General features: G+C 41.1%; 1 protein-coding gene across 4 annotated transcripts in view; it reads right to left on the minus strand.

Moving 5' to 3' along the window:
• LOC145214971 (thrombospondin type-1 domain-containing protein 4-like) overlaps positions 1–21,161 on the minus strand; it is a 57,470-nt gene that overhangs the window by 3,514 nt on the left and 32,795 nt on the right. For all 4 annotated transcript variants that reach the window (XM_080083620.1, XM_080083619.1, XM_080083621.1 and 1 more), the window contains 9 exons: positions 15,725–15,818; positions 15,480–15,590; positions 9,842–10,026; positions 5,838–6,294; positions 5,448–5,574; positions 5,181–5,388; positions 4,739–4,909; positions 4,277–4,444; positions 151–345 (listed from right to left, as the gene is read on the minus strand). In XM_080083620.1, coding sequence (XP_079939746.1) covers positions 151–345; positions 4,277–4,444; positions 4,739–4,909; positions 5,181–5,388; positions 5,448–5,574; positions 5,838–6,294; positions 9,842–10,026; positions 15,480–15,590; positions 15,725–15,818 — 1,716 coding nt within the window. The remainder of the gene's footprint in view (positions 1–150; positions 346–4,276; positions 4,445–4,738; positions 4,910–5,180; positions 5,389–5,447; positions 5,575–5,837; positions 6,295–9,841; positions 10,027–15,479; positions 15,591–15,724; positions 15,819–21,161) is intronic.

Here is a 21,161-nt window from a genome sequence, read left to right on the forward strand (position 1 = left end):
TAGAGTAATCTATTTCTAAGCGTTAAGTTTCTTTCTAATTTTCTATTTTGGGGGGGAAATCTGTAATCCTATTCAACAGTTTAGGATGATTAGCTGAAATATTCAAAGCCCTGATTGAAAACATGTTCTGGTAAATTTTAGTTTAACTACCTCTGTCCATTGTGTGTGATACCATCGTGAGCCACAGGACTGAGTGTTACAGGGTTGCTCTACATCAGGTTTCTCAGATTCGTTACACGGTAACTGTCCGTCTGTTTCTTCGGTGGAGCCCGTTGATCCGTCAGGGTTCACTCGCAGACAGACCACGCGTCTCTCCTGCACACCGGCTCCACAATTGCTTGAGCACTGCAAAAATACGATAAATTACATAGAATAAAAAGTACTGGACTGTAAAGAAAAATAAAGGTGTTAAATGCCCGGTATTTTGATTTTGCGTTAAGCGTCTATTTTGCATACTTTTGTACATAACAAATTTCTTGACCTATCAAAAGCAAAAAGAAGCTTTTACGATAAAATAAAGGTACAGTGTTCAAATGTAGACTTGAATTTTCAAAACAGTAAACATCAATACCATCGCTAAATTTAAATTGGTCTCGGAACGTGCAATACACATAACTGAAATTTTCACTTCCGGGATTAGGTACCTGAGCATTGGCCAGGCCCAACGATGGATCAAATACAGCACTTGATGTCTATACACAAAACGCACCTCGCTTTGTGTTCTGGGAAATTAGTTACAGTAAATGTTAAGGTCCATATATGGATTGGCGGTCTTTTGTTACATCCGTGCTATTCAACGCAAGAAGTGCCATCTCAAATGACGTTCACAATCACATAAATAGCATTTTACGCTTATCATTTTTTGGGGGAAACAATACTGTACTTCATCGGGTTAAGGTAGAAGCGTTTATCGTGTCTTAGATGTAGATATAGATCTAATTGCATTTGAAATATGCACAAATGGACGACAGGTGACTTTTTTAAATCCATTTACCCCCTTCCAAGACCGGAACAAGCGTTATCTAAATTACAGGGCCGGTGGGTGCCTAATATCAAGCTTTGATCCCGCTAATGGCACTCAATTTACCGGACCACTGGGCCCCGCTGGTCGGCCCCACGCAGGTAAAACCGCTATCAGTGTTGCTTAGGCGGCAATTTGCACAAGCAAATGACAATTTAAAGCGTAAAAAATAAGCCGCGTTTGATCAGATCAAGGCATTAGCTCCCTGTGCCCTTTATAGATGGTTCTGCCTCGGGGTAAAACGATTCCAGGCTCACAAATTTTGTAGATGATGTAAAGAATGTTTGCGATTCAGTTATTTATGTGTGGTATAAATTTAAAAAAAATAATCTTGGAGGCAACAACATACACCACAGGTATTGATCATTTTGTTGAGATGACCAAATTTGGACTTTACTGTTTCAACGTTTTGAGAAAAAAGTCTTAATTTCGCCAACATTGTCAACCAACCGTCCCATTTTGTTTTCGCTGGGGTATCTGTCGACAACAGTATAGCAAAAAGAAGCAATGTTAGCGTTTACTCCAGTTAACCGATGCAGGGACGCACCTACATTTTTTGACGTTCCAAGAAAAGGCCAGCAAACGAGGTTTTAATGATCCGGCCAGTCGAACCAAAGATTGAAATCTCGTTTGTGTTATATTGTGAAAGCGGTTGGTTCTATCTTTAAAACCGTTGTTTTCGTCCATAACAATATCAAATGTCGGTAATGCACTCATGTTTAACGACACGTTATGTTACATGTCCAAATATGTAACCAAACTCTTGTTTAGCTGCACTTTAAAATGAGGACTCGATATGAAACGCACAGTGTTGAAGTCAGCAAGGAACAGTTGTTGTATGCAAACCAGGCAAAAGATCAGCTTTGGATTACACGCAAATTTAAGGTTACCAGGTCAGTTACCCCTGCACTATTTCTGGACACAAGGGTGGTTTACTGTGGGCGGAACGTCCGAAGGGATCTTAATCGTGCACAGGTCGGGTGTGTGACGTGGATCAAGATAAGCAGTTTGATTGACGTGAGCACACAAACCGACGTTTGTAGCCCTTTGATCCGATATAGGGAATTAGCCAAAAGGTGACCCCCAAAACGCAGAATTTACACTGAGGTTAAAACAACCTGATGAAGTGTTCTGAAATAGCCAAAGAGAATCTTCCTGATTTTTTACACTTGGTGTTAATGCCTAGCGGTTAGTGTAGTAATAGGATTAAAGGGATGGTGTCGGTCTGTTTTCGTGGTCAACCAGACTTGTGTTTACACGCATTAGGAACAACCCTAAACACTCGACGAACACTGAGGCATGCGGCAGAAGCTCTGTAATTAAGATCCGTGGGATGAAGGTACAATTTGGGTCCTTAAGCGCAAGCAAACATTCTCACCATAACGAGTTAGGGCACCACACCAGAATCACGCACAGTTCTAAAGTGTCCAACATTCTTTCACGTAACCACTCCCAGGCCAATTGTTTTACCCACTACGTCTGGTTTGTCTAACCATGATAAGTTGGGATAATTTATCAAACCGGGGTGACATTGTGTTGAGCTACTGTTCCTTTTAATTGGGCGGTGTGGTTTATTCAGCCTAATTTTAAATTTAATTTATTTGGGACTCGTTTGATAATCATTGATAAGTTTCTGGTGAGAAAGACTAGCATGGTCGAAACGTGTTTTTAATGCAAACAAGATGTTAGCTTTAAAAAAGCCAAAACCGCAAAAAAATAAGAAAAACTCCGCAGGTCAAATCAATTTGTAATTTGTATCCTCTGTCAGAAACACGCTGTAAGTTTGCACGGGCCTACATCGTTTGAATGATTAAAAGCAAACACTCCACAACACGCACTGGTAATAGGATTCGATCAACCCCCAAAAGCAATCATTTGTTTCGAATCCTTGAAGATCTGTTTGCGATGCATTTAAACAACAAGTGGACCATGGCGCCACGTTGAAACGAGTACTTGCTTACCCAGCCCCTATCTGAGCCTACAAGTTGTGAAAAGACCACCCCGGAAATTTTTAGACGGTTAAGGCGCTTGCGTTATTTGCTCAAGGATTAGTTTCGGGCTCTGGAGCTTTGCTTGCAATGCCAGAACTTCAAAGTGTTGCGATAAGGATGGAGTTATAAAGTTCGGGTGGTTCACTGTGGTTTCACGGGCAAGCGTTGTGTTTCGATTGTGTGTCCCAGTGAATCTGTACTTTAGAGGCCAATAGCTGTCCTTTGACAACACGGAATGCTAGAGACCAAACATCGTTGTCAACTTCTAACCCAAGTTCAACCCCACACAATGTTTCAAGACTCAGGATTGGTATTATGGAAATTTAAAGTAATTGCTTTATTGGTGGAATTTCAACAGAACGTTATGAAGTAATTTATGTGTCTTGTGATCAGGAATTCGTGGAGATGACTTTGAGTAACGTTGTGCAAACATCACACATTCGATTGCGGTTAGAAAGAAGATTAATCAATACGTTGTTGAAATGCAACCCCTATCCGAACAATCTTATCAGCAAACATCGTGTTTCTCTTGTTTTCCAACAAAATCATCGTTTAGGGCCACGCCGTTCTCAAACAAGCAATTATTCATATTTGAACGTGGTTTTGGCCAGGACGGAAATCGAATTTGAAATGGGCTTGACCCGTGCGCCGCGCATTCATCACGTAAGCTCCCCTTGACGATTGACGGGGAAAAGAGATAACGATCGCCGCGGAAAACGCGTTCCAGAGCCGGGCTTTCACAAGCTCAAAGCCACTGTTTACAGTTTGTCAGACACGATCTATCATTGATTGCAGCAGGCTCGCTTTACAAATCCTTACAACACAATGCCAGGGAAATAAATTTGAACGAAAGCACTTGATATTTGTTCTAACAGGTTCATTGCTTGTGCTCATCAAATACCACCAAGGCTACATTAGTCACTCGTTTATTGCCACCTTGTAAGGTTTCCCAGGAAACACAAAATGAATCTATTTACCTAATGTAAAACAAATATGAGGGTCGTTGCGCTCGCAACAAGATTTAGTTCAGAAACTACAGTTGCTAAATATGTATTTAAAGTTCTATACCAAACGTTACTTTGGAAATCTCAGCCCGTTAAAACGAGATTAGTTACCTGATGATAGGAATAAATGATATGTACATCTCATACAATAACGCACAACGCCTTTGTATTCGCTGACTTAATGTTGATAATAGTATTCAAACCAACGCGAAATAATGAACCAGAGTCTTGTAGATAAACAGAATTCTACTCAGACTTACCGATCCCCACTTTCCAGCGAACCACTCGTATTTGATTCCGCATGATGTTCTCGCACAAGTTCTGGTTTCATGCGGCTGAGTCCGGGCTGGACAACCGGTAGATGATTGGGCTGTGTTCAGACAATGCACGTTACGACGTTGCACACCTCGATCACAGTCTGATGAACACTGCGGAGAACAAGATTACATGATAACCAGCACTGATGCCTTTCAAGCGTGTTTCAAACAACTTGCTTTTTTAAGTGGTCAAAGCGTTACGGCCTACAGGGTGGGTTAATGCAGCTACATATTTGTCACATATCAGTACACAGCATAAAAAATGGATGTGTTTCTTTACATATCTGTAATGTAATGCCGTAGACCCAGATAAGACATTAATTACTATCATAAAATCAGAAGATCCCTACTCAGAACATATGTATATTGTATAGCATACTTAAAATTGCAGATATCTCAAATTACCTCTCTCCATTTAGTGACGAACCACTTGGTGACGCAAGGTCCGGCGTCACACTGACGTACGTGTGCTGGCCTCCTTGCATTAGAGCAGGCTGCCTCGGGGACTGTTCGTCCTTCACCGTCTTTACATTCCGTTCGTCGCGTTTGGCTCCCCGTTGCACACTTAACGTTGCACTGATAGAAAAATACAAAAGGAATTGGTATCACAAACATTTTGTGTAACTTTAAGTGCGTTTCCAAAACTATTAATCTACCCCGTCTATTGTAAAGTTTTTTTTTCCAGCAGGTTTTGAACAAAAAGCTTAACATAAGGTATTTGTACATTTATCATAGTTATTTTACTACCAGTATCCGTTTAACGAGAAATTTCAAGAAAAGGATCCGTAAACAGATGGAAACCGACTGAACCATTAGTTATTGGACACCCACAACTGTTATCGCTCACCTTTGACCATTCGCCTGTAACTTCCCAACGGGCGCACTCCTGTATCTGGCAATGTTCGTGGCTGTTCGGCTTCGATAAACGACCACACTTCTGGTACATAACAGCCGAAGTAAAGTTACCGGCAAACCTTTGACGACAAATCACCCGCCGGGTCTTCCGTCCCATTCCACAAGACCGTGAGCACTCTGACCAACTGCCTACGTCATAGCTGTGACGTAAGAAACCCGGTTAGTTTGTAAAACGCTTGTGTTATATACAGTGACTTACAAGGGTGGACAAGGCTGACTGTTGCATTGCTTGATCTTAGGTTTCGGTTTTGGTCCAACACATTGACTGTCATCAAGAACTTGTCGAGTGGATTGCACCAGGCAGACAAAACGTTGGATTTTGACTCCTTTAAACAGACAACACCTAGTTTAACTTATGACTGTATTCCCACACACAAGACGAGGACAGAAATTTACTGAACCTCATTTACGAGATATCTCTCATTTAAATATCGCCTTTTTGAAATGAGAAAATACTGTTTATTTTGTCTTTGCTTCGGTACAGGCAAATCCACAAATAAAAAAGCTAACGAAAGTATACTTTGCTTGTGTAAACCACATTTTATCAATTTGCAAGCTATATAAAACACATAGTTGGTAGCAAACATACCTTGGGCGCAAGATTGCGAACAGGGGCCATATCCTCGTTTTGTCCAAGCGGTAGATCCGTCAATAGTTTGCTGTCTGTTAATAATCTGCAGGGAGCGCCTTGAATTCGTGTTTCCATCCGCTGGATCGACAGATGTATCTACGTCTTCGACACTTGTAGGACGCCCCCAATATGGCGTGTTGCGATTGGTCCCAATGCGGGGCACGTGACTGAACATACGTCGGTGACCGTAGTAGCCGTTTCTCAGGGGGGTACGGTAAGGGGGTGATTCGGGGTATGGACGTGGACGTGATGCAGGAGGCCGAACTGGGGCGGGGTTGTAGGGGTTATTCAGGTTCAAATCGCCGCCTGCGTCTAATCGCTGATTTTCGCGTGGATTTGGTCCGCTGGGAGGCGCCATTTGTTTGGGAATGATGAATTCGTAGCGGATACCAGGGTGACTGCCTTGATAAAACACCTGAAATTGATGAATTCATGGTCAGTGACTTGGGTTAGTTTTCGGATTTGCACAAGATGATTGATTTCAAGCATCCTAAAATTGTAAATGAAGGAGCTTGAAAGTTTGACACTTTGTTATAAGGATTTCCGCAGTTAGGTAACGTAATCTATCTGGTATAGCTCAGGCGAAATCAATTAGCAAATCAATCATACGAATAGAATCAGCTATTGGATTCCGCTCAAAATATGAGAAGAAAGCAAGACGAAAACCATATTAACTAAAGTAGGTTGCAAAGACATTGCAAACATTTTCGTAGAAGCAATATTTATTGAAGTGATATCTATACACTTTTAGCCTACAGTTGTGTAGTTACAAATGGACATTAACTATCAATGTATTATTCTAAACTGTGACCCGCTTTACATATACAAAAAATCCTGACCAAAAGTTTGCAGTCAAGTACAAAAAAGAATAAACATGGAAGAATAAAACAGCGGAAACTCAGCGGAAACACGCAAATTGTGTCTGCATCTGCTGAAGCAGCAAGACCACCATCGCCACAACAGAAGGCATCCGAGAGTCAAGATTAGGACCACCGCAAGATGTTTTTCGTAGAACAACACATGACTAAACGCAGGTCGATGTGGGTTGCGAAAGGTAAACATGGCGCTGTGTCAGACCCGTGCAACAGTGAGGTGCAGTTACTATCCAAACCGAACCTCGGTGCCTCTAAGTCCGTAGTTCGCAACTTTAGGTGAAAAATAGCAAAATATCGCCCAAAAGCTGCTCATTAATTTACGACCCGATACCTGCGATAAGCGAACGTGCCATTTCAGTAATCCTTGAAAGTGTATGCACAAGAATAAATGCTGTGATGGAAAAGATAGCTTCACTATCTCATCCTGACCTGCAGGTGAACGTCGTGTTTTATGAAAGCAACTAAGGTCATGGTGAAGGTTATTTTAAAGCGTGCTGTGGCGGAAGAATCTTCTTGCTGTAAATGTGCCATGGCCCCGGTGCTTGAAAACGCCAACGCACAACTATTGTGGTTTACGTTTACGAAGTTGCTCAGACCTCGGGAAAAACAACCAGCTGAACTTGAATACGGCCTGACCATACGTAACATTCCGTAGATGGTTTAAAATACACCGCCATAAATGGTTGTGAATTTGGACCTACAGGCATTCGTGGAAAGTTTTCAAACACGACACGGCAGCAAAACTTTGCAAGCGTTTCGCAAACAAGAATTGGTGTTGAAAACCAACACACCATTGAGATTTTATTGTAAAAACCCCAGAAACGCCTACACTGTACACACAGTAAATCATTTTTACAGCAACCATATACCCGTTCTGGTTAGGGCTTGTTCAAGTCGTTGCACCCGATGGCTTGTTCAAGTCGTTGCACCCGAACCACGGAATACAATGCAACATCTGTTCACTTCGGAAATAAACACGAAGTAGAAGGGGGCATTAAACGTTGTTGGCCTTATCCAAAAATTTCGAGATTTACAGCTATTTATAGAACACTAGAGGTTTAAGACAAGTTGTGAAACAGCTGTTCCGTATAAACGCACTTGCGCACATTTGACGTACTAACTCTTTTCGCAACCAGGTGCTTCCCATCTTCAAAGAGCCTGAACTGACTTCTGTGTGAAGTCGGCGGTGTATGTGGGCACTCGACTCGTCGGCGGTCGTGGGTCGAGTGGGCGCAACGGTCGGGAGAATCTTCCAAAAAGGCGCCGAGGCCGGTTTACACACACAGATAGGGTAAAACAAGTAAGCCCTGTTTGTCGTGTGCTGACCGCCATCAATCTGTGTCCTTGTGGTGCTTTTGATTACAATCGGGAAGAGCGGTGGCGCCGGATATTTAGCTTAAGGACCGAGATTAATGCCTGAATGACTCATGTGGGACTTAACCTTATTCGAATTTCCAAACAAATACCATAACATTATTCCTATGGATTGGTGTCAGGTGGAAAATGTACATATAAATGGTCCGTAGACACGATCTTTCAATAAAGGAAACAAGAAGGTAAAAAGGATCTCAAAACATTTTGTCATCTTTAACGAAATTCGGTCTTCTCACTGAAACTCGAGGTCCTTTTTTGTGATTTTACAGCAGCTACATCTCTGGCATCTCTGGTTTGGGACTTTGACGCTTACGATCGCCGCTTTGTTTGCGCTTTCCCGTGGGTAAACACTACACCGGTCCACGACGAGTTTCAAGCATGATGGATCGCTTCTCGCCAGCGCTACGAGATCAAACAGTAGCTCCTGGACTTTGAGACACAGTGGCATCTTTCCTTGTTTTCCGTACGTTTGTATCTGTGTAACTGATCTTATTTTGCTTGTAGGACATGACAGGAAGCACCAGTATGTGGACCAACGATTAAGAGTTTACCATTAAGTCGTAAAACTCAACGTATCCTCATAAGGAGGTAAGAGACATTTTTGTGAGCCGAAAACAACTGCTGTTTATGGCTCATGTTGGTTTGTGTTTCAGATCATTTATAAACACATGGGTCGTCACGCAAGTGGGCCGTGTTTTAACAAACATTGCGTAGTTTAACAGTCGTTTTACGATGTTGTAGCTCGCGGTGACAAACAACCCAGAAAATGCGCAAGGGTGTAAAAGGGTTCAAGTGTCGGCTATTTTACATGAAATTTGGGCCAACTTAAACATGCCTAGCCCCAAAAAGCTAATAAACCTTACTTCTGATGATAAACTGTAACAATGCATGTCAGTGTGGTCATATATTGAGGAAGTGGTATCTTCCTGCTAAGGGTCTTGTTTTATCTCCAAGGTTCAACTACAACACAAAGCAAATTTGCCTCCCCCTGTCCAACAATCCTTCAGGATTTGCTCAAGAGCGTTTGGCAGCGATAAAGCGCAACCAACTGGCGTTGCCAAAACGATAAACTCCCCTCTTGAAACAAAGGTCCAACAAACCGGGCTGTCGGACGCGTCCGGAGAGCTCAAGATAAGCTGGATCGACGGAAACGGACTCAATTTGTCACTCCGTCGTTCTTTGTCCCCGGTATCGGGGCTGGAAGCGGGAGGATCAGCGGGGATTCGACTACACAAGTGGGTATTAAACGACTGCCGGTCTGCGAGCCAATGTCAAGTGCAATTAGGGCGATAGCGGGATCCATGGGAACCACTCGTTGTGACTCCCTGCACTCCATACAGACCGATATTGACTCGTGGCAAAACCGTTGGCGGCGCCACCCAGACAATGCATTTTTGCTTTTATATCTAAAGGTGGCCGCAAATCGGAAGCCTTTCAATGGACTGCGGGATTGGTTTGTGTTTAAAAGAAATATCCGCACTTGTGCTGGTTACACGAAACGATTTTAATTCAACCGCTAAGTTAAATTTCATTTTTCGTGTACAGGGTTGTTAAAGGACAAAAACTGAGTTTAAAATTGACATTAAAGTTGTAGACGTTGACAGAAATGAGGTTTTCGCCTTTGACAAAACTAGTGCATCACACAAACAACTGCCACAGATTTGGAATATTCGCTAAAGCTTTACGTTACATAATCAAGTTAACGATACTTACCAATACTTCTAACGGTTCGTTGGTAGGTCCATCGCCGATCAGTGACTCTCCTTTGTCGCTATTGAACGGACGGTCATAGGTGAAGGTCGTGCCAGCAATAAGATACCTCTTGGATGGATCAGGTCGACCCTGGTTCACTTCGGCGTTGACGTACATCGTTTTCCCGGGATTGGCTGAGCGCAGGGCTGAAAAATAAGTTGTAAGATCGGTTGGTGTTGATATTTCCAGTTGAGTTTTTTTAGTGCAAAGTGATAGCTAGGGCAGTGTTTTAAAATGAGTGAAAAACGTGCATTTTTGAGTATTTGGGAATTAGGCGAACGGAGAAATGCCGATTTCCAAACGCACTGAGAATGGCCATTTTGTTTTCGTGATCATGTTTGCCCATAATAATCTTGTGCTGAGCGACGCAGCAAACAATACTGACATTTGGCTAGTTACACTCGCTAGGGCCGCAAAATATAACAAGACTAAAACTAAGTAATGTGTACATATTCATGTCGGCCTTCGTTCAGCACAAGAAAAACAACGCTAAAACTTGAAACAGAAGTATACAAACGTTGAAGGAAATTAGTTTTTGCGGATTACGGGCGCGAGGGCTTCAAAGCTCATTTGGTTTAAGGTGCTTTTCGGTGACTTAACATCTTCTGAAGATTAACAGGGTCGCCGAGGTTTGAGAATATGATGGATGGACTTGTCGAAACATCAGTTAAAAACTCTGCCGAATCAGTTTGTTTTTGCGTTTGCTTTGTAAAATTGCGAACAAACGAAGCGTTATCAGGGAAACCTTCAAGACATTTAGTTGTAATAAAGTATTTTAAGAAATATTTTAAACGAGTAATGATATTAGGCAAAGACAATTTTTCGCACCCTATGCCTAAAGCAAAGTTTAGCAAGAAAACAAAGTAGCAGATTTTATTCAGCGAAAAAACAAAAAACAAGTATTTTGTATTCCAGTAAAGTGATGACACAGAAGTAAATCTATGTGTATACCACTGTACACCGGTAAAATATATCATGTATCACTTGCAATGGGCAAATCCAATCATTGTTAAACGGGAGCCGTCTGAGGCCGCCACAAATACGGAAACCTACTTGTGGGGTGCCGCAGTAAGCTGAAGGTTAAAACGCCCATCAAAACCCACGAAATGATGATCAAGGCAACTAATGTGGTCCTGCGAGCAGTCAGGTGTGACAAAGCGCCCTGTTATTAACTGCTTGGGGCAACAAGCGTGCATAAGCTTCTATTATATTTAAAAAATCTGCTTAAAAAATGTAAATTGAACGCTTGTCTGTTTCCTGTCGGCAAGCGCTTAACGGTATTTGAAAGCAATACATTGATCCTTATTAGAGCTCTTTCAAGGCAAAAAGCAATTAGGATGGGCGGTCGATCGTACAAACTACAAGACAACCACAGAGAAAAGATATAAATCTCCTGTGTAATTTACGCCGCTTCTCAACAGACCGGCGGCATTTTCCAGATTCTGCAACAGAAAGGGGAATGATTTGAAGCCAATGTTGGGAAATCGACCACAAGGTCATTACCAGGGGTATTGTTTTTCAAATGGATGAGTGTTGGTATGACACACCACGATGGCATTCTGTTGTGGTTGGGGATTTGTCAGAGTAATTTTCCAAATAGGAGCGATATTCTGTTTCACAGTGTTACGAATTTTATGTCTGTTTTCGCGTGGCTGTGGTTTAACGCACCTCATTAGTTTTGGTCAAGTTTTTGCAACCAAAACTTTTCAACTCGCCGTCTATATTTTGTTTGGTAATACGACTTTAAACAGCGTTCTAGTAAACAGGGGAAAGCGATCTGTGAAGTTCGACTTTTTGAACCACGAAACAATAGAGTTACATACAATTCCCTGGACTCAAATAACAAACAGCCCGACTGCCACTTGCAAAGAACTTTGCGGTTGACAGAACGACGAATTGCCGTAACGCTTCTGTGTACTGAAGAGCCTGTGAAACAAGAGGCGTGAGTTCCAAGAAGCTGGGGTTGTGTGGTTTTGTGCCCCTTCAATCCAAGTGAGTGAGAACCGATTGCTCGAGTATGGGCACAAACCGCGACATCGGCCCTCGATCGGGTTGTGACGGCCTGCGGTTGGAGTGATGGATGATTCCTGACTGGCTACCAACATTCCGGCTGTCGGAAAAGTGCATGTATGTGTACGTAAGCCTGTTTTGGCGGGATTTCGGTACCTGGTTTGCGTCTGTCGACGGACACGCGTACGGCCTAATTGACGACCCGGTTTCTTGTCCGTCTTGGATGTGTGTTGATGTACAAGACATGGACTTGTGTGGATGTTGAACGTGATAAAAGGCACGTTAGGATGTTGTTTTCCTTCAGTGGATTAGCAATAATCACAGCGACCGGTAGTTGGAAAAACATAAGTGATTCATAGATATTGGTGTTTGTTTGAAAGGATGTTGACAAAATACTTGAGCTCATGCATTCCGTGAATAAGTAGACAAAAAGTCCTTTCAAATGCATTATTTGTTGTTTTTGAAAGTTGTTAATGTAGATAGTTGTTGACCATAGTTTTTTGATATTAAAAGTCAACTTGGATATATCTGAACCCACCCAGAGAACCAAGTGTGCATTGATGATGCTGGCAACAGTAAAACGTCTACAATAGTATGTATTGCGTCCATACAATTTTATTGGGAGTATTGTTTTTTAATGAGGAACCAATCAAAACTTTAATTCTGTTGGGAAAAAGTCCACTTTTAAAGAATCCAACTTTGCAACAAAATGTTTAAGTCAATCTGTGTAAAATTGGATACATTCCAGCAAATTGGCGAAAGCTCCAAGACACGGTTTTCCGGTGTGGCCTTAAGAAGTTTACCGATGAGCCGTGCAGTGTATGGGGTATGGCTCATTTACAGAGGTATCGTTGGTGCGCCAAAATTAGGGTGGGAGCATCTAGGGAATCCGCCGTTAAGCCGATTACGCCTTTTCTGTCAGAATGTGTCAAGTGATTGGACCCCACATAAGATACCAGTTTTGGTGGCGTGGTTGATTGCCCATAATTAAAATCATAAGTCCTACTTCTACATAATGTTAGTTAAAATAACACCTCCCTACACAGCAAAACGCACATATGTAATTCAATTTAAAAACGCATTTAAACCTGTTACATTATATAACGTTACAAAATGACCTCAAATAAGTGGCTTGTATTTGCTATAAGCCCAAACAACTCCATGGTTTGCTATATTTGACTTAAATAAGGGAACAACTGAAAGCACGGTCACGTTTGGGGCAGGCCGCACCTCTAACGAATCAACAGGTAGACACGTTTTTAAATTCACACAAAAGACTAGGAAAACTTTGTGTGCTATTCGGAGAAGGAAGAACGTTTTTCGGTTAACCTAATTTGTGTTCAAAATTGCGTAGGCGGTCGGTAGTGTTGTTTAGCATCAAATTTGCTAGGTACACACAACAAGAAAAGGATATGAACTGCTGCAGCGCGCAAAGAGAGCTAGGTTGTATATTCAACGAAGGCGCGGTGGCATTTGATGGCTAGGCGATAAGTCGGGTTAATCCACGCTGCGTTTTACGGAATTGCGGACTTCTTTGAGGTGGAAATGTCAAAGTTCTTCATTCTCCGTAGGGAATATGACTGCATTAGCGTTATCGTGTGCTGGTTTTGTTGCTGGACAAACGCAAAAGCTGATAAAAATCCGGATAGGAAGGTGAAGGCAACCACGCAAAGCCTACTTAAACTAAAGAGGTCGAATACTCTTGGATCGAGTTAAATTCTTGTTTAGTTTCGGGTTTAGGAAACAAAACTTCAGATAAGAAAAAAAAACTACTTAACAAGTGAGTAATGTGTTTGCACACTTAAAAGTTCAAAACCGCGAAAAGAACTACAATCATCCTCTTTAAACCCACTCAGTTGAAACAATTTACGTCGGAATATAGGAAACCTTTACCAAAAGTAAGAGCGATCGACTTTCAATTAAGAATGATCATTCGCAGCAACAGTCGCCTGTCAAAGCAACAGCATCCCTTTATGTCTCCTGAGATCGTTGTTAATCTCAAACACTCTCTGATCTCTCGGCAACAACAGCCAGCACGTACAACTAGCTCTAGAAGTATCCACTTTGGGCAAAAGTCCAAGACATCTCTCATCATTACAGAAGGCCACCGCTTGCCAGGGATTAGAGGAAGCACTCCATCTAAGCTTCCGCGCATTCAGCGACACGGAATTTCGACCCTCAAGGGTCCCGTTGTCAAGGCAACGTGAACACGTGATCGGGCTTTGGGTTAGTTAAGATGCGGTAATGAGTCAGGTTCGCAATTTGGGATTTGGAGAATAAAAAAACACATTTTCTTAACGTGATATTTGTTTGTTTTTTTACATGTAACGTAACCTTAATTTTTTGTGGGTTTTACCAAAATATATTCGTAATTTTACATTGCAGTATTAAACGATTTAACGAAAATTATTTTTTTGCTGACATATTTTTTACGATTTAACTAAAATTATTTTTTGCTGGTAGTACCAAACCGAAGCTAAACATTTAGATACCTATTCAATTGAAATGTGATCAAAAATATGTGAATATTGTGGCATGTTTTTGTTGTTTATTACATCGCAAATTTTCTCTTACAAGTTTTTTGAATGTGATTTGTTGTATATTTTATTTGAAAAAGTGGTTTAAAAAATAACATGTCAAAACTTAAATGCCCCGACATTTTAACAGCTTTATTGCGCCAACAGATCTGCTCGGTTTGTTTGTCCCAACTAGGCTTGTATAGGTGCGACGCCGCAAACAGGTTATGGGTGTGGGTCCGGGTTCGGTCGAATGTTGAAATCTTCTGTCACTTGTGGCAACCCTATTTTATAACAATTTATGGGACTTGGGATCACTTGCGAAGAAAAAAATCGCTGCAAGTTTGGATTAAGTTGTACCGCAGATTATCACGTTGTCAAATATGAGCCGGGGTATTATGTGGATGAGAGAGTCTGTTATTTAATGGAATTTCAGATTGTCTGTGTTTGTATATAATGGAATTCCGATTTTGCGCATGAAACTTATGCGTTACTGGTAAAAGGTTGGGAATGTTCACTAAACGGACAGAACTTTGTTTTTCTAAGGCCTGTTAGAAACAAGAAACATGACATCATATGGAGTTTCCCTTGCGATTTTTACATTAAATCAATGTGTAAGATTTTATCTCCGTAAAACACGTACAAAAAAAACGCGAAAACGACACAAAGTCACGAAAGAAATTGCTCAAAATTGGAAAAAGACGGCGCCAAGATTACAATTTACAAATTTAAGTATTGTGTTCGGAATTTGTCAATCGGTTTTGTGGTGCAACTGCTATAAACAAGCACAAGATTGATACTTTGTGGAGTTGCTACTCTATAATTTGACATCGCTGTAATCATCGACAATTTGCATTGTCCTTATACGACCGGACATTAAACTTGAGCGACACTTGAAGTAAATGTCGAAAACGTAAATATTCGTAAAACCCGAGGACTGTATTAGCATCTTCCACATATATTTGTCATACAAGATTTTGCAAATTGAGAGCACAGGAACAATTTTAACACGTATCTAAAATATTATTACAAAACAAGCTCCAACTGAAATCTGTTTAAATTTGTATTCTTACCTAGATAACTTGGACTTCTCCCTTCCTCTGTAATGTGAATAAACTTTGCTCCAGCTGGAATCACTTTAACCAGATGAAAACCGTTGGTAGCAGGTTGGAAGCGATAATGTCCTGAAAATTTGCACAAAGACAATAATGAACAAATCACCACAAACTACAAAATACAATACCAAATGGTGCTAAACTATTGATTTAAAAATTTGTGGAATAAATGTAACCGCTCGCACATGAAAATGTATCCTTACCGTCACGGTAACTGCATGAAGCTCCTTTGCCCCCACATTCACCACATTTGTCCACTTTCATTCCTGATGCGATTTGTCCATCACATCCCACAACCTAAAACAAAAATTGCTTTTAAACTGTGTTCAAAAGCCTAATTTAAAATTAGCGAGTTCTTTTTACTTAATTTAGACGACCTGCAAATAAAAAGTAAATTTTCACTGTGCAAATTTATATTTTGTTTTTTTATGAACTTGTTAAGGCAGTGGTTATCAACTGGTAGTCAATGGTTTTTTTGTGGTCTACAGGTTGTCCACTACATTTGATGATCAACTAAATAAGCGTTGGACATTCTCGTAATACATTTCAATTGCTTGTGGTCTGTATTACTTTATCCTTACTCAAAATGTAATGATGCAACGAAATGGCTGGAAATGGTTTAATTGAGTTGGTAGTCCATAACCGAAAACGAGTTGAGAACCAATGTATTAAGTGGTTAGGATAAAAGCATTTTCATTCTTTTCGAGTTTTGGCAAGCCCGCGGTATTCGCTAGAGATTTTAACACATAAATCAAGCGAATTAACGAGACCACAGACTTAATGTCGGAACTGAATTCTCATCCGAAATCTTAGCACAAGTTTTCAAAACAAACTATAAGCTTGGTCGTTGGCACAGACCGTGCTGCGTTTAACAGCACACGGAAACCAATAAACGAATCGGTATATGTATATGCAAAAGGAGAAAATCCTGAATGCGGAACGTAATTGGAACCGCAATCGTACAACCGAAACCTTTTGTAAACTTTTAGTGTGTGTTTTGGCAGAGGCAAATGATAAATTTGACAATGAGCTTAAGGTTGAAATTGGAAATGCACTATTGGGTACTAAAGTGATGAAAACAAATTATCATGCCATCAAATGGCCCGTTCATCTGTTTTGACAACAAACTCGGTGGCATTTCAATTCGCGACAGTCGGTTGGCGTGGCTGATGCGGCCGACTGGAAAGTAAAAGGTTTTTTCCAAGAAAGATGATGCACAAACGAATGACCGTAACACACCATTGGACCAATGTACCAAATACATGAGCAGATGTAACCTTGAAGACGAGACGCAACTATCTTTGACGTGAAATCGCGGAGACTTTAATTGGTTTAACCTTTTCAACAAATGCTAATAACGTTAACCTGTGAGTTATTTGCCGTGGCAGAAGAACACCAGAGAACCTATACACAAGCATCGGATACCTGCTTTTGGCAACAACACTTAATTATTTGTCTTCCAAAAGTAATCGTTCACACGAAGTTGTTCTTCAGCAACGAAGAGAAACATTTCAATTTGGACGGGGATCACCGCAAATCAGGTTAAAAGATACTTCTCTGACGCATCAATTCCGATTTGGGTGACTCCTTCAGAAAACCGGGGCTACGGTGGCTTTGGAACTAATTGATTACAGCAAGCTTTGGGGAAAAACAACGACACTCGGTCATGGCAGTTTTGCACCAGGATAAACACCTGTAGCAAAAGAGGAAATAGCTTGGGTAATGAACCTGCTATCGCGTAATGGGTGGGATTTGAGACACGATATGCCCTGTAATGTATTCATATTATTACTCGCAACATAAGACCATCTATCTGCGGCTGAATTGCAAGTGTTTGAAACTGCTTACGATGTCCCTCGTCAAGACCATCGAAAATTTATATTTGTTTTGGTGAGTTTGGCACAGGTTCTTGCTGTCTATTTACTTCTAATCTTCAAAAAAATGCGCGAAGAGTTAATTGCAAAGGTAATTTTTTAGGTAACATCTAAATATGTCCAGCGCAAACACAAAAGGTTTCCATTTCCCACAGATAAAATTCTGGTTTGACTGGGCAAAAATTCCCTAACCACTGTGCTTTGTGTTAGCAGAAGAAGAACAAAAGGAAATAAAAGAGCAAAAAAACTGTGGAAACGGGTAACAATCGTCCAACAAACGAACATAGTGTTTACTCTGCAAATTGCATTTAAACAAGGGCGTGTCCATATAGAATAACTCTGTCCCAATGTCAACTGGCTGGCGAAGCCGAAAGGAGGAACTTGGAGATATCTGTTTTGATGGAGTCCATTCGTCGCGCCGCTTTCCATCATTTATCCCTCTGACAACAATGGGGACACGCGCACAATAGGATTAATGTCGACGGCGACGTTTACGGTCGTCGGCTATCGGTGGCTGATCTTGCATAAATATTGTCGAAGATAGAATGACGCCATTTTAGAACGACAAATGGCCTTTTATGGCACACGAAAAACAGGTAGAAAATTCGACTTTCGTGAAAATTCGGAAACCGTCAATTATAGTTGAACTTTATTTGTGAAGATCTTTGTGTGAGATTGTTTAGGTGATTGCGATGTTGAGAAAACAACCATATGTGGCACTTTTACATTGTAGTCTGCTTGACAATATAAAATGAGCTGTATAATGCCTCTTCTGTTTTACGAATTTTACAGTATTGATTCCAAGCAGGAAGAATACGCAATAACACAAGTCCAACAAGCGCTCTAAATAAACAAAACGGCACCTGTGCCTACGAATGAACTTTATATTCTAACAAAAGACCGAAACCAGTTGGTTGAAACGAAGCATGCACGACTAAGACCGCGAAGGAACTAAAAATATATCAAATTTGGGTGTTGACATGTTGGCTACTGTCGTGCCCTGCCCGGGAAGTATTGACATTGTCAAGCGACCCTAAATGGCAAGGTCAAATCTTTGTGCTCCTATTTCGAAGGTTTGTCTTTCAGCGACTGTTTGGCGGGCCTCGGTCTGCTTTTGTTCCGGTCAAGGCTGAACCCAAACTCAAGAAACAGGCGTCACAGCGGGAAGTCGGATTTTTGCGTGATTGTTTGGACGCTTTGTTGCCGTATTTCGCATTTGGTGACTCGGGTCTGCGGTGGTTTCATGGGAACACAACCGCTACTGTTCTACTATCAAATTAGAAGTTTAGGAAATACGGGCAACTAATTTAAGCGTGCTATAAACAATTTCTCCCTTACTTGTATATATAGATTTCATGCAGTGTCAGCAAGGGTCGATTTGCTTCATATACGCTTGGTTTGCAGAGCGTGATATTTAAAAAATATCATCCCTGGCCGCCCAAAACACTAACTGCTTTTTTACATGAGGTATTTTTTCAACTACAACCTGTACCATCCACACAAATAAAATTTCGCACTTTTGATTGTTACGCAACGCTTGCATGGATGTCGCCTGTTCTCATTACCTCACATGGATTGTCCAAAACTTAGGTCTGTTGTACAAACTTTTCTTAAGGCCTGCTTCCTGAGTTAAATCATGACTACAATCACTTGTAAAGGTGCTTGCGCAATCGAAAACAAATCAACCAACTGAGAACAAGAATTCGTTTCCAATCGAGCAGTCGGGATTGATGAGGATGGACTTGACATCCAAGAGCAACAGCACAAGGCTAGACGGTCATGCAAAGATCTTCCAGATAAGCCAGCTAATCCTCATAATTCTCGGTCAGTCGGCTCAACAACCAATATTGGCGTGTTGCAGGCTAATTAAGAGAGACGCATTGCCAGTCTGTGCGCAATTTTCTTCGACTGATGATCGAAGTTTCGATAGTGGCTGCACCTGAGAGTAAATTGAAGCTCAGAGGTGATGTTTGGAGCGTGTGAAAAATACATCAATAATGAGGTGTAAGAGACAAATCGCAAACAATTTTGTACAACGTCCATCATGACTTAAAAATGCACAAACACCATTTGACGTTAATGTTTTGCAGGATTTTGGTTTCGAGGGACCTTTGTATTCGCATTGGAAAATTTAGTTGCCTCATTAGGTAATTTTAGTCTTAAACTCAGTGTGTTTAATTTTCAACGTTAAATACCTCTATCTCGAGATTAACAACAAAAATATAAACTTCAAGGTACAACTCTCCCACAATGTCTACACTTATTACGATTGGTTCATTTTTTTAAAGGTCAGGTATAGTCAGACATGATGTTGGGTAGTCAGTCAAACAGATTCCTTCCATCCTTTTGTTCAACTCTGATATAAGTAGGACCGATACTATCACCATCCATCTCTTTTGACCAGACAAATCGGAGAATAATTCCCTTTTTGCTTATCTCCGACCAGGTGCATCGCGACGCACATGACAAACAAACGATTTGTTTGGGATCGGAAAAACGATGTCGGTTCTTTGATCACCGGCTTTCATATAATCCACCACACCTGTAGATAGTGCAAAGCCGGTTCGTGTGCAGTGGCAGGTTTGTTCCCACATGCATCAAGGACACTCAGTGTGTCATGCGCGATTTGTGTCACGAACTTAAGACGCAGACATTGACAGCCGTGAATTGGAGTAGTCTCTTCCGTATTTGGACCTGTACTTTCCACTTACAAAACGCATTGCGGTCAAATTCCAATGGTTGGCCAGAAGTGCAGCTGTACTAAATAGAATATTTCGGGTTTTTAAGCTTAAATTCCGCTGGTTTTGAAGTTTACCCGCGTTTTTAGTCCAAATAAGTATTTTTTAAAGTACATTTCCGTTGTTTACCGAAACAATTGTTGTCCGCAGACCATTTTTACAGTCGATTCGCTTTACGATAAAAGACTGGTAAACCCGAAAATTTAACGAGTTGCACCAAAATTGCTTTGAACTGCAGCAGGTACATGCTTGGATGAACCCACACAGGCAGAGCGTTTGAGGAACGAAACTGGCCTAATTTTGTTTCAAATATGGGTCGACATTTTTGCGGCGTTGTCGCGGACTTTGAGGCTTTCCTGTGGCATCAAAAATGTTATGCTAGATATCTCAATAGCATATTCCCGCCAGCCTGCTGGAACGCTTCTGAAATCATGCTTTTCGAAACGGAACGCTGCGCTTCCACGAATGTACTTTTCTCTAGAAAACTTGTTTTGGGGCAAGCATCTCCTAATGTTGGTAATTTTTCATTGCTATAATAACTTACAGCACTTAAAATTCCGGACGTATGTTCAAGCAAAAGTCACATTAGGTCATCGGTTAGCTGAAAGTTTAACTAAAACAGAGATGAAACTCATCAAAAGGCCTTATCCGAATTTGCATTATTTTCCCTTTTTTAAATTATCCGTCCAAATCAACCGCTTCTTGTGCAGAAATATTGATAAAATTTTGACTTCTAAATATATATATAAAAAACATACAGTGCAATTTTCACACTATCTTTGATCTTTACAGACCACCACCGACGAATGTTTGTAACTTATGCGGGTCACCGAGCGAAACATAATTTGTGCAGTTGACCCTGATAGGCAGTACTCCTAAGTGATGTTTTTGAAAACCGCCTATGTGCAATGCTCACATATTGTGTGTATGGTCTGACACATGACAGATTAAATGAAGCATTGTTGCCACTACCACAAGGTTCAAGTTCGTAACCCCACCGACAGCTTTAAATTGAAGTCGTGGGTGCA

Source organism: Phallusia mammillata, chromosome 2, assembly GCF_965637545.1.
Source record: "Phallusia mammillata chromosome 2, kaPhaMamm4.hap1.1, whole genome shotgun sequence".
Taxonomy (NCBI): Eukaryota; Metazoa; Chordata; class Ascidiacea; order Phlebobranchia; family Ascidiidae; genus Phallusia; species Phallusia mammillata.